General features: G+C 33.7%; 3 protein-coding genes and 1 long non-coding RNA gene across 8 annotated transcripts; 2 read left to right on the top strand and 2 right to left on the bottom strand.

Moving 5' to 3' along the window:
* Window positions 1–10: 10 nt before the first annotated feature.
* Window positions 11–941, bottom strand: LOC119634522 (UDP-N-acetylglucosamine transferase subunit ALG13 homolog). The gene has a single exon (XM_038028744.1). The coding sequence runs from the start codon at window positions 939–941 to the stop codon at window positions 429–431; it is 513 nt and encodes a 170-aa protein (XP_037884672.1). The 3' UTR covers window positions 11–428.
* Window positions 942–2,832: 1,891 nt separating this feature from the next.
* Window positions 2,833–6,830, bottom strand: LOC119635155 (SLIT-ROBO Rho GTPase-activating protein 1-like). Of its 2 annotated transcripts, none has more exons than XM_038029768.1 (2): window positions 6,528–6,830; window positions 2,833–6,427 (listed from the first exon to the last, which is right to left on the bottom strand). In XM_038029768.1, the coding sequence occupies exon 2, from the start codon at window positions 6,403–6,405 to the stop codon at window positions 3,631–3,633; it is 2,775 nt and encodes a 924-aa protein (XP_037885696.1). In that variant the 5' UTR covers window positions 6,406–6,427; window positions 6,528–6,830; the 3' UTR covers window positions 2,833–3,630. The 2 variants fall into 2 exon arrangements, with proteins under 2 accessions (XP_037885696.1, XP_037885697.1); XM_038029769.1 differs by having other exon boundaries at window positions 6,623–6,830.
* Window positions 6,831–7,309: 479 nt separating this feature from the next.
* On the top strand, window positions 7,310–10,018 carry LOC119635158 (dnaJ homolog subfamily A member 4). The gene is made up of 3 exons (XM_038029783.1): window positions 7,310–7,560; window positions 8,352–9,584; window positions 9,648–10,018. Exons 2-3 carry the CDS (start codon window positions 8,493–8,495, stop codon window positions 9,756–9,758), a joined length of 1,203 nt encoding a protein of 400 aa, XP_037885711.1. The 5' UTR covers window positions 7,310–7,560; window positions 8,352–8,492; the 3' UTR covers window positions 9,759–10,018.
* Window positions 10,019–11,330: 1,312 nt separating this feature from the next.
* LOC119634906 lies at window positions 11,331–12,915 on the top strand. 4 transcript variants are annotated; one of them, XR_005246991.1, is made up of 5 exons: window positions 11,331–11,363; window positions 11,752–12,062; window positions 12,130–12,354; window positions 12,451–12,664; window positions 12,733–12,915. It is a non-coding gene; the product is annotated as an uncharacterized LOC119634906 (long non-coding RNA). The 4 variants fall into 4 exon arrangements; XR_005246992.1 differs by lacking the exon at window positions 11,331–11,363 and having other exon boundaries at window positions 11,364–11,919; window positions 11,968–12,062; XR_005246993.1 differs by lacking the exon at window positions 11,331–11,363 and having other exon boundaries at window positions 11,364–11,919; window positions 11,982–12,354.
* Window positions 12,916–13,043: the final 128 nt, after the last annotated feature.

Here is a 13,043-nt window from a genome sequence, read left to right as displayed (position 1 = left end):
TTAATTAGTGTTGCTTATAAATATATATATGTATATGTATGTAAAGATATCCAAATATACTACGTGACACCAAAACAACTGTGATGAAAATTTGGAACAGTATTTACTTAAGCGGATAAACTTTAATTTACGTGAATCTACCCCAGCGTTTTTTTTTTTCATCTAATTCTTGGGATCGATTTCAATTCAAACAATATCTCAATATTAATTCTTATACATAACGTTTGCTGTTATTTGAATATATGAATTATGTGGAATTGCGATTTGTTTAGGTAAACAAACTGAAACTACAAATTTTTAAATAACAGCCTACTGCTTTAAAAAAATAAGTAAAAAATGTTTTGAGGCTGCCATCGATCATCGCCTTTGCGGATCATTGCTTGATAAACTACTCCGGAATAGTGGTTACCAGCGTTGATAAGAATGTTTTATTTTTTCACCAATTTATCCACATATCTTATAAATTTGTACGCGTTTTCCCCACTTTTGTAAGGCTTGAAAATTGCATCGTCCAATATTCGTAAAGTGTAGTTTAGGTTTTCCACAGTGCAGCATTTCAAATATCCTAACTTGTCTAATTGATTGGCCAATTCGCTTTGATGATTGTCCATTAATTCTCCATTAATTACAACAATGCCCGGTTTTTGTGCATTCATTAGCTCGATACAAGTGCCTGCACCAGCGTGACCGATAATTAAATCCGAGTTCTTGATGTCCTCATCTATGCCTTCAATCTTAAAATTGTACTGTTCGATATCTATACCGTAATTCTCTTTAATTCTCTCCACATCCAAAAGCACTCCGTTGCCCAATTGAAGAACCAGCCTTTGACAACCTAATTTTTTCAAAACATTTAAGGTATCGACACTAATCATATTTTCGATTAATGAATTAAAATGTGTCGTTCCAACTGTTACAAAGATATTCTCGAATTTTACCATTGTTCAATTATTTTCGTTATATTGCAAACAAATACTGTTCAAAGATCTCGAATAAAAACAATTCTTCTTCTTTTTATATGCTCAATATAGATAAATCAAATCGTAAGACAAATATGCGACAAACATAGAAACAAAACAAATATGAATAAAAACAAAGCCGCAGATCGTAAAAGAGTAGTCGGTCGAAAAACATATGATTGAAGCAAAAAACGGTAAAAAGTGTTTCCACGTGTCGCAAAAACGCCGAAAAATTCTTTGACAATAAAAACTAGTAAAGCAATTAACCAAAGATGTATTAATATACAATTTTAAAGCTTAGTGTTCGATTTTTTTTTTCAAATAATTGCGCTCTTTTAGTGAAATAATTAATATTTAATAATATATTTCTTAGTAGAGTAGAAACTTTTAAAAAGATGAATAAAACTGTCCGTTCCTTTAGAAAATGTACATTTTCTCAAATTCTCTAAATTCGCAACCAAAATTCCAAGACATTTCTAACTCACCTTTCATCATAAAAGTGGTGAGTGATTATAAACAAGTGATAATGGAAGGTATAATAATTCTAGCATATTGAAAGTAAATAATTTAAAAGCTGTTAATTCATTTATATATTAATATTTGGTATTGTCGATTCGAAAATCTGAATATAACATAACATTTTTCAATGAAATTGTTGTGATGAAAAGATGAAAATTTTGGCATGTATGTCGATTATCAAAAATTTACATGTGAAAGTCCACGTGATTGAGTTTCATCTTTTCCAACACTTGGCCTTCAAAGAAATGATTATAAGGTATGTAATGCGTAATCTTTGTACAATTACCATAAATGCAATATATAAAAATAGTAAGATGGACTTTGACATAAAAATTCCTTAATCGATTTGGAAATCAGGATTAAAAAACTGTTCTGTTCGGCATCACAAAAGATTAGAAACTAGGGCAACCTCAAAAGAGCAGCGATAATCTTTTCACATTTCCGTCTATAACTTTCCAAAAACATATTACCAAAATATTCGGCCCGTTTCTACATCCACAATTAACAATAAAATTTTTATTCAAATTTTTCGTACTGCATGTTGGCACGTTCTTCACCAATTTCCAAATAAATTGGGTCCATCGCGGATTAAAGTCTTATCGGTTAGAAAAAAAAAAAACAAGTCTGTTAAAATTCGATTTGAAACCCTACAATTTTCCTAGAAGCAAAAACTTGATCTCAAATTCTTTCCCCTTCGTGGCATTTGGTTTACTTTTTTTCAATTAAAATGAAGAGCTTTCCGTTATCTTTATTCTTCCTAAGAATAGTGTTAGTTGCTTCTTCTCTTTATTCAAAACATTTTTATTTTTTATTGAAAATAATTACATGAATAATTACATGGATATTACCTTTCGAGAAATTACAAGTCATTAAGAAAAACCCAACACTTGTATATATGGAAAGTTATAATATTACATTTTCATTATTGCTATATTTTGTGGGTTGGGTTACATTATCGGCATATATAGTCATTCAAAAGTCCGCAAAATATATTGTTAACCAGCGAGAGATTCACAATCGGCTCGCTTCAGTGTCGGCTTGAAGTGGTGTCGCGTGGCGTGGTGTGGCGTATGGCGTATCGTCGATATCATGAAATGCTGAATTTCAGGACATTACCAAAATTGTGCGATCTGTTCATTGTTGAAAGCAAAATAGAATATTGTACTCCTTATAGAAAAATAACGTAGAACGTCAGATCTCCGACTTTACTTAGTCGAAATAAGCCGTTGTTCGTTACCTGTTCGATTATTATTCCTTACCTTTCTAAGTCTATATAATATGTACGTATATTTAATGAAATATTGCATTTAAAGAACGAATATCAATTACGACTAAATAAGAAATTTAGTTTACATTGAGGGGGGGGAGGGTAGACTTTATATATACATACACTTCTGCACCTATCAATTTCTAAGACTATTATTTACAAGAAAAAAAAAATCCTTCTTCTCTATGAATGGGTCCGAATTACTGTCAGTGAAAAAAACAGAAGATTCTAAAAAGACTCCTATAGCAATTCAGATTATATTTAAACATATCCGGAAAGCGCATGAATAAGTTATAAAACAAAAGTGATAGTGAGTCGTTACTACATTTAATGAATTTAAAAAAAAAAAAATAAAAAAAAGATCTATACAAGTTATTTTTATCAGACAAGCCAATTGAAACAATAAACATGTATCATGGTAATGATATGTTACTTAACATAAGTCGAGCGCGAAAGAAAAGCAAAATAAAATAAAAACATATAAATAGCCATTTACGCATTTTCCTTATGAAAGGAAATTTTCTGCAGATTATTTGCTAAAGGCTAAGAATTGTATCTGCATAAAAATCTTTGTAATTTTACATAAGCGAACATTCATTCATATAATTTCTTAATTATAGCAGTACTTTTGCTTTCATTTATACCTAATCGAATTGAAATTTTGACTACTATAGTAACGATCCTAACGCAGGCGACTGAGTAATAATTCGAGGATTCACGAAATAAATAATATTCCTGCAACATTTATCTCTCTCTATTTCAATGGTAGTGATTTTCCGCTTTGCACGAAAAAAAAAAAAAAAAGGAAGATAAAAATCAATGACTTTTTGCATTGGTTGATATTTTTTTTTTCGTCAAGAGAGTATTGCTTTTGCATGTTATGTTTTATACGGTAGTCTCGAATTTTTCAGTCTGCTCGTCATAAGCATTTTGGAATTCAATTGCACTCTCAAAGGAATGTGGTTCGTCGTGATATTGTTTAACTTTTTGCAAATGCGTCGATTTATTGGTATTAGTTGCAGTAGCAGTTGCATTGGAAGATGAATGATGATTTAGTAGTACATGAGATTCGTCTATGGTCATTGTTGTTTCACCAGCAACACCACCATTACCACCAGTTATGCTATTACCGTTGATAACACTACTATTAATTCCACCACCTGATGAGAAGGTGGCAAAATAAACATCATTGACGTACTTTGCCAAATCTTTATTGTCTAACATAGATGATGACGAAGTGGAGCAAGTGTTCTCTAAATACAATTGTTCCAAGGACATTGTATTTTTTGTTGATCTCACTTCGTCTTTAAGCTTAAGCGATATGTATTTGTCCGGGACAAGACCTTCTTTGCCATTAATTGATCCCTGCCACCAATCATTTGACACCTGTTTACGCAGAATAATGCAATCTCCCTTTGTTAGCGATAATTCCCGATTAGAACGAGCATTAAAATCGAATTGTGCCATGGCCTCAAGAATTTCAGATTCATCTTCAGATGGATAAGCGTCCGATTCTGGATCTTCTGTTAAAACTTCTGATGGTGAATCGCCTACGTCCATATCTAAAGTGTGATGGGATATATATTTTTCGTACTCGAGCCCACCTAATTCCTTAGGAAACAACTCATCGTGGTAGATAATCATATTTTTGATAAGTTCGTTGATCTGATTTTGGCACTGCACCTGGTCTTTATCTTCTGGGGCTGGCATTAACGTAGGGCCAAAGCAGATGGCTAAATTGTAGGCATCCATCATATTTTCATCAGCATACTCGGACAAATGATTAAGGAAAGCGAACAAATAACGTATGACAATTACTACGCAGTTAGGTAAATTCTGTAAGAATTGGCGTATACCTCTCACCATGTCAACTTTCGTGGGCGTCTCGGCTATAGATATGAAGCTTTCAAAATAAAATTTCGGAAACAATGGCACTCTAAGTTCACGCAAATAAAGTTTTAATACGCCAGCTACGGAATTAATATCAGAAGCATCTGTAGTATCTGCCATAGGATCTTCTCCACGCTCAAAGGCCTCCTTAAAGTTACTTATTTCAACTTGAGATCCCGACACTCGGAATATTCCTTGATGATGTAGACCATATAGATTTATAACGCGTATACAGCTTCTTAATATTAACGGTATCTCTTCCCCAGTTGATTCCAAATACTCTTCTAAAGAGCCTCCAAATAATTTGGGACGTCCGGTTAGATTTTTGCGACCAATTCTTTTACGCTTGTTATTAATTGGATGCTCAAGAATTTCCCGCATAAAAGTGGCATTATTGTGCGTTAACATTTCCCTTAAATATTTGGCCTTTGCGTCCAAGCGCGCTATCCGCGACGTACCACGAATGTATTCACGTATTTTACTAATGTAAAAGTCTTCAACCTCCTCTTTTTCAGCTTTAAGTTTGGGATTTGCAGCTATTGCGGCAGCATTCTTTTGCAAAATGCTTTTTTTATGCTCAATGAACGCAAGGCTTACATCACAGTCTTTATTGTTAAAATGTTCTAACAGTTTAACCTCAGCCACTTCTAAAGTTTTCCAAATCTCATCAGACTCGGTGCGCAGTGCTGATAAACGTTTACTAATTAAGTGCAGCCTGTTCTCCATATCTACAAACAATTCCTTCTGAACATTTTGTTCCAAAGCATCATCATTGAATTGGCCTTGGAACTCAAAACGCTTGGGTATCATGAATGCAGCATGATATTGTTCCAGGAATTTCTGCTTGTCTTGTTGGCTATCAATAAGATGTACAACATGAGCCAAACTGTCTGCTTGGCTTAGAATGGATTGTGCTCTGCCTTGGTCGGCAGTAACGTGCATAATTAAGCATCGAGATATCATAGAACTAAAACCTAGGTCCATACAATCAATCAAATCGCTTAAGTCATCCGTAAAATATTTGTGAATGGTGGTATTAGACGATTCTAAGCATAATTGGTACTCGCTTTTTGCTTTTAATGCCTTCATACGAGCATCGGTGTATTTTGTGCGTCTTTTTAAAACTTCTTTTTCTATCATTCTATACTTTTTGCTGCTATGCAATTTTTCTTTCTGTATAGTTTGTTCTAATTTTAACTGCTGTGCTTCCGCTGTGATTAATTTCACTTCAACAGCTTTCCACTCCGTCTCGTACTTCTGATAGGTTTTCATCGTTGCATATAATTCCTCCAAAACCCGTAATATTTCTTCATGAATATCATAACCTATGGCCCTACACTTCTTGTAAATACGTTGTACATCTTCGATGATACTTTGCAGCGACGACACCATGTTTATAGAATACATTTCGGACAATGTGGCGTGATCCTTGCTCAGTGATTGTGTCTGATCTAATAAGTGTGACCAACAGGCGAAAGCTGAAAAAATATGCCACTGTTCTCTTTTTTGTTTTTGCTCCTTATGTCTGGCATGTAAACTGCGTACCAACTTATCCAAGTTCTTACTATATTCCATTTCCAATTCACCTCGTCGCCGGAATAAATCTTGCAGCTCCTGTATCAAACATACCTGCGATTCTACTCGAACGTCTAGACATCGCAGATGTTCGTTTAATTGTTGTCGTATATTATTGAAGAGAAAAACCTTTCTCGTGGAGCCAACTCGCTTCATTGGACTTTTTACATCTTGATCATTCTCGTCCATCTTCATTTGTGACTCTATGTCATTTACTCTAATATTTCCGGAAAAGAAAAAAACAAAAAACAGACGGCTTATAAGTAAATGGCGTTCGTCCAAAAATATGTATGTGCTTATTGCACTCATTCACTCACATCCACTTTTTATGCACACAAATGTGCTCTTGTGCGTATTTGATGTGATGATGGTGGTGTAAATATTAATTGAATGGAATAGATTTTATCATTACCCTTGAACAATTTATACACAATATTTTCTCTTAATATCTTATGGAGCAATGAAAGATATCTTTCGAAGATTATTTATATATATATATATATATATATATACATATACATATATATGTATATATCAAATATTAGAAAAACCAGACAAGCCTACTGAGCAGGAAAGATTGATATAATCCAATCGAAAAAATAACTTCTCTTGTTCTTCGATGGCGAAAAACGCTACACTAAACCACTACACCCTTTTTATTCCTTATATTCACAATTCGTAGCATTTTCTTGTGTATGTTGGCCTGCTGCTAACTGAAGTACTCTAATTGCAGTATTATTACAACGAACGCTGCGCTGTTGTGTAGCACACACACTGCTGTTTCCTCTTTATCAATACCTGAATATTGCCTTATTGAAGTCATAATTCATTACCAAGTTTTTTGGCCTTATGAAAATTTTAGTTGTTTCCGTCTTTGTTTTATTTTTGAGCAATATATAAAAATTAAATAAATTTGTAAATGAAATGCAACAGTGCTAATATAGCTGAATAACATTTACTACATCATTGCAAATACTGCTAATTACTATTTTATCATATTGTGTTGTCAACTGATTCGTTGAACCACATTGCCGACATGCAGATTCGCTTTCTAGAAAAATCAAATAATCGAACGCCATATTGCAAAGTGCAGACATTCGTGAAATAAAATTTCTGCGCTACGGATCAATTTTTCCTGTGAGTTGGTAATTGAATAATTTATAAATTTTCAATACAGAATATACTTAAAAATTTCTTTAACAACTGAAAGAAAAAGAAAACGTCAATTCGAAGTGAAGAGTCTGAAAGCGATAGAAAATTGAACAAATTTTTCATTTCATATTTTTTATTCTCCTGTAACAAACGCATCTTATTTCTTGTGCGGACTCATCATTTGGATTTACAAGAAAGGTAAAGTTATATTTTTAATTTTATACGAAAGGCGAATAAAAATTTCAAAATTTATCAAGAGGTATATAGAAATTTTTGCATGTGGTTAAGAAATTTTTATTCATGATAAATTGTGGTGTATGCTTTTCATTCTTCGATTTAATGTGTTAATATACGCAAGGCACAAAAAATTGGGCATTGCCATTTAAGTATTTGACAAATAGAAGTGAAAGAAAATGTGATGTAAGAAAATGTAATTGTTTCGGAAAAAGCTGTAGGACAAAAAATCGTTGAAACGAAAACTTGTTAACATGAAAATCCGCTCTTAAGGGTGGGGAATAAAAGCTACTTAATAATTCGTGAAATGTCATTTTCTCATTGAAGTATATCAATCAAATTTAAGGAAATGCTGCCATTTTTTTGTAGATTTCGCTAAAACAAGCAGTATCCAGAAAGGTAGAAATTTATTCTATCCCTTCCATTTACAATCGATACCTATTTCATCTGATTTTCATGGCTTCTAACTTCATAGAAAGAATCGATTTGAAAGATTTCGTGGTTTTAAAAAGGGACATAGGGGAAGATTTTTATGACTAAATGGGTCTACAATTTTTCTGTGGATACTGGTAATGTTTCGGTCGATGCGAACTTGTGTGAAAGTACTAGGAATCTATAAAGTCTTGCAATCATAGCACTAAAGGCATTATATAAAATATGTATGTACATATATTTATATTTATGTATGCATAGACATAGAAATGATTTTCTAATATATTGAATCTTTTTTTTTTATTACATTTCGCAATTTTTAGCTTATTTCTATACGAATTTTAATTAATTTTTGCTCATCAGTCGACCAATATCAGTAAGCACGTTTTATTGTGTTCAGCTGTGCACAACAAACAAAGGAATTCCCGAACGCAGAAAATTTACACTAAACGAGAACAATAGAAATGGTTAAAGAGACAGGTTATTATGATTTATTGGGTTGCAAGCCTAATGCCTCAGCTGAAGAATTAAAAAAGGCCTATAGAAAATTGGCTTTAAAGTACCATCCTGACAAAAATCCTAATGAGGGAGAGAAGTTCAAAGCCATCTCTCAGGCCTATGAGGTATTATCTGATCCAGAAAAACGATCTATTTATGATGAAGGCGGTGAAGCTGCTATAAAGAAAGGCGGTGCCGACACAGGCGATTTTCGTAATCCCATGGATTTCTTTGAAAAATTTTTCGGGGGTGGCTTCTCTTCGGGAAGACGGCGTGAGCGACGAGGAAAAGATGTTGTTCATCAGATGTCAGTTACTCTCGAAGAGTTGTACAACGGTGCAACTCGTAAATTAGCTCTGCAAAAGAATGTTATTTGCGATAAATGTGAGGGTCGCGGTGGCAAAAAGGGGGCTACTGAAAAGTGTGCGCAGTGTCATGGTGCCGGTTTAGAGACGCGTATTCAACAAATTGGACCTGGCTTGGTACATCATGTTGAAAAGGTGTGCTCTAGATGCTCGGGAACCGGCGAAACGATCAACGAGAAAGATCGCTGCAAGCAATGCAGCGGACGAAAGACAGTTCGTGAGCGTAAAGTGTTGGAAGTACATATTGAAAAGGGAATGCGCGATGGCCAAAAGATTGTATTCAGCGGTGAAGGAGATCACGAACCTGATTCACAGCCTGGCGACATTGTTATATTACTGGATGAGAAAGAACATCACACATTTGTGCACGCCGGCACTGACCTCATGATGAAAATGCCAATTCAATTAGTAGAGGCTTTATGTGGTTTTCAGCGAGTAATTAAAACATTAGATGAGCGTGATTTGGTGATAACTTCACCGAAGGGGGAAGTGATGAAACACGAAATGACTAAATGCGTAATGGATGAGGGTATGCCTTTATACAAGAATCCGTTAGAAAAGGGTCGTCTTATCATTCAATTTGAAGTCATTTTTCCTGAATCGACTCCATTGTCTGTCATATCTGCTCTTGAGCAATGTTTGCCACCCAGGCCCGAGGTTACCATTCCAATTGACGTTGAACAAGTCACCTTGGTAATATTAACATATTAACTTATTACCAAAGGCAATCAATTAATTGACTATTTTCATTTACAGTCGGACTTTGATCCTAAACAACGTCGAGAACAGCAACATCATCGCATGGTTTATGAGGAAGACGACCGCTACGAACAAGCACCTAGAGTGCAACAATGTACCTCCAGTTAAATGAATTTCCCTCGTTCCTTCCTAACAGCCCGCGGTGAACTGCACCCTACACTATTCTCTCTTATTCATTTTCCTAGAAATTATAACGCAACTTAGCTTGATACATATTTCGATAACATAACGAAGAGCAGCGATTCCAAATGCTAAAACTTTGTTCTTTCGATAACTACTTTTCAGGAAATCAAAATTTTTGTGTTTTTGTTCATAATATGCACATCAAATAAACAATCAGTGAGGTTTTTCTTTTCCATAAAAAAAAATTTAATATTTATCGGTACACATAAAGTTGCTTAGAACTACTTTTAGATATTGACTAAACAGCTGAATGAGGCGCAGTTTTTCTTTTAGCTTTTTTATGTAATATTTTACATTACTATTATGAAATCAGAAAAATATAAATATACTCAAACAATCTGTCAGGTAAATTCTTTTGAGAATTTCTCGTAAAGAAATGTGGGAGTGTAAGGTGCGAAAGGAGAATGGATTTGTGCTTCATTTCGATTATATTGATTAAACACTTAAGCTGGGATTGAGAGACTATCTTTTTCCTTTCAAATTTCCAGTGATAGGAGTTTGAACCGCTTTAGGAATTAATTTGTTTTTACATTTACTTTTCCTTCCACGATTTTTTTCTTCATTTATGATACTATGTCATTTACCTAAACATTTCCGGAAACAAGAAAGGCGGAAAACATGTATGTGTTTATTGTATCAATTCATTCATTTTCATGGAAGGAAAGGTGCGCGTATTTGATGTGACTAGAGCAGTATACATAATTGGATGAAAGAATAGATTTTATCATTATCCTTGTACAAGTTACACACAATATTTTCTCTGAATATCTTATGGGCAGTGAAAAATATGTAGAAAAACAAGAGCAGGAAAGATGGATATACCCAATCGAAAAAATAACTTCTCTCGCACTTCGATGTCGAAAAACGCTGTACTCAACCAACTACTACATCCTTTTTGTTTTTTATTTTCGAAATTTGCAATATTTTCTTATAAATGTTTGCCTGCTGTCAACTGAGGTATCATAATTGCAGTATTATTTACAAAAGTCTTCATTATAAATGCTGCTTTCCCTTTTTTTACCTCTAAACACGTGAGTCTTATAAGATCATAATTCACTGACAAGTTTATTGGGTCTTACGTCAATTTCTCTCTTTGTTTTATTTCTGGGTAAAATGTAAAATTTAAATAAATTGCAAAAGAAATGCAACAGTGCAAAATTCAAATACTGCTTATTACTATTTTGTGATATTGCTTTATCAACCGATTTGTTGAACCACATTGCCGACATGAAAGTTTGCTTTCTACAAGAATAAAATAATCGAGCGTCATATTGCAAAGCATGCACATGAACATTCGTGCAATAAAATTTTGCGATGCTGATTAATTTTTCGTATGAGTTGGTAATTGGCTAATTTTATAAATATTGAATATAAAATAAAACTACAAATTTCTTTGAGAGCTAGAAAAAAAAGAGAACGTCACTTTGATCAAAAGTTGGAAAAATATTTAATTTCATATATTTTATTCACCTATAGCAACCGTATTTTCCTTCTTTTTGTGTGCAACCAACATCTGAATTTAAAAGAAAGGTAAAGATATATTTGAAAATTGGTTATGAAATTTTTATTCACAATAAATCGTGGCAATGTGCTTTTCGTCGTCAAACATGGTGTGCCTTCATGGACGCAAGTAACAACACATTGGTATTGCCATTTAAGATTTTAACAAAAAGAAATGAGAGGGAATGCAATCGTTTCGAGAAAAGTTTAGAACATATCCATGTTCGCCCTTAAAGATGGAGAATAAGAAATATTTAGTATTTTGTGAAATACCAATTGCTCGTTGAAATAGTTTCAGCAAATTTGATAGAATACATTTACAGATTTATTTTAACAGCAGGACAATTTCAGAAAAATGAAGAGGGCTTATATTCTCCCATAAGTTTGAAATTGATAACTATTTCATATGACTTTTTAGCTTTCTAAGGAGAATTGAATTCCGGCGCATTTGAGATTGTAAAGAGACAGAGAATAAGGTTGTTGTGACTAAGTCGGGATTTTTGAAGTCATTACCCAAAGTCTATATAAACATAGAAATTTTTTGTTGTACCAATTCAGCTCTGAAGTGAAGAAGCAAGCAAGCAAAGTAAGTATGTACCTATATATACTCTTGAAGTGTATCTATCATTCGCAGGTTTTGTACAAAAGCCTTCTTATTATGATCTGTTCTGTGCAAATACCTTTCTGGCAAATTAAAGGAGAAGTGACTGAGCGACCACTTGTTAGAATGTAAATATTGAAAACATTTATTCTCCTCCAATAGGATGGTTTATGTATTCATAAGCGATTTGATCAGATTTCATTTATGTTTATAAATCTTAACGCCGTTTCGTCATTGCGGGCAATACGACCTATCCAAGGAATGCTGAAATCGCTCCAAGGCCAAGAGCAGGCCATTAAAGATACCGATTGTATGGTTTTAGCTCCCATTTCCCATTCATAGGTTTTCATTGAATAGTTGAAATCAAGAAAAGGCCGGAACTTGTTATCAATGATTTTTATGCAATTTAAAGGAAGTAAGGTTAGTTTCTCTACACATTATTCCAAATTAAGGTATTTGAACCATTTTTTCAGGTATTAAAACCATTAATTTAGTTCTTGTCTTGTTTACTTTCAGTAGGTCTTCCAATCATGCATCACATTGTGTTTACATTATTAGATGCTGCTACTGAGTTGTGTAATAATTTCGTCTTTGTCCTGCATGCATGTTGTATATGTAAGTTCGATACATGTTTTATACAAAAGTTCTGAAAAGTTTTGTATAATAATTCCATCCCTGTTCTGCATACGTGTTCTATATGGAAGTTCAATGTGAAGCTTTTGTAGAAAAGGTGTGTACATATTTTGTTTACATATTTTCCGATGCTGTATAATTCTTAATTGATTTATAAAAATATAGATGTAAGACATTGTATTTCTACTGCAATATCAGAGGTATCTCTTGGCTGCCTTAAGGCGTAAGCAGAAATGGTCGACTTTTAGGAAGCCCGCAGGATGTCTAGAACCTGGCTGTTCCTGTTCGCTTCTTCTTTTTTCTTTGTTCTTTGTCTTATTTCTTTCTCTCTTCTCTCTTCTTCTTTTTCTCTCTCTTCTTCTCTCGCTCTTCTTCTTCTTCTCCCTTCTTCTTCTTCTCTCTCTCTCCTTCTTCTTCTCTCTCTCTCCTTCTTCTTCTCTCGCTCTTTTTCTTCTCTCTCTTCTTCTCTCGCTCTT

Source organism: Glossina fuscipes, unplaced genomic scaffold (genome assembly GCF_014805625.2).
Source record: "Glossina fuscipes isolate IAEA_lab_2018 unplaced genomic scaffold, Yale_Gfus_2 3, whole genome shotgun sequence".
NCBI lineage: Eukaryota > Metazoa > Arthropoda > Insecta > Diptera > Glossinidae > Glossina > Glossina fuscipes.
This window is presented reverse-complemented; position numbering and strand designations above follow the sequence as displayed.

What these genes read in the sequence shown, in the direction of transcription:
- LOC119634522 (XM_038028744.1), bottom strand. Translation starts at nt 941, where the DNA reads ATGGTAAAATTCGAGAATATCTTTGTAACAGTTGGAACGACACATTTT.
- LOC119635155 (XM_038029768.1), bottom strand. Translation starts at nt 6,405, where the DNA reads ATGAAGATGGACGAGAATGATCAAGATGTAAAAAGTCCAATGAAGCGA.
- LOC119635158 (XM_038029783.1), top strand. Translation starts at nt 8,493, where the DNA reads ATGGTTAAAGAGACAGGTTATTATGATTTATTGGGTTGCAAGCCTAAT. An exon ending in ACGTTGAACAAGTCACCTTG is followed by an intron (nt 9,585 to 9,647) that starts GTAATATTAACA and finishes TTTCATTTACAG; the next exon opens with TCGGACTTTGATCCTAAACA.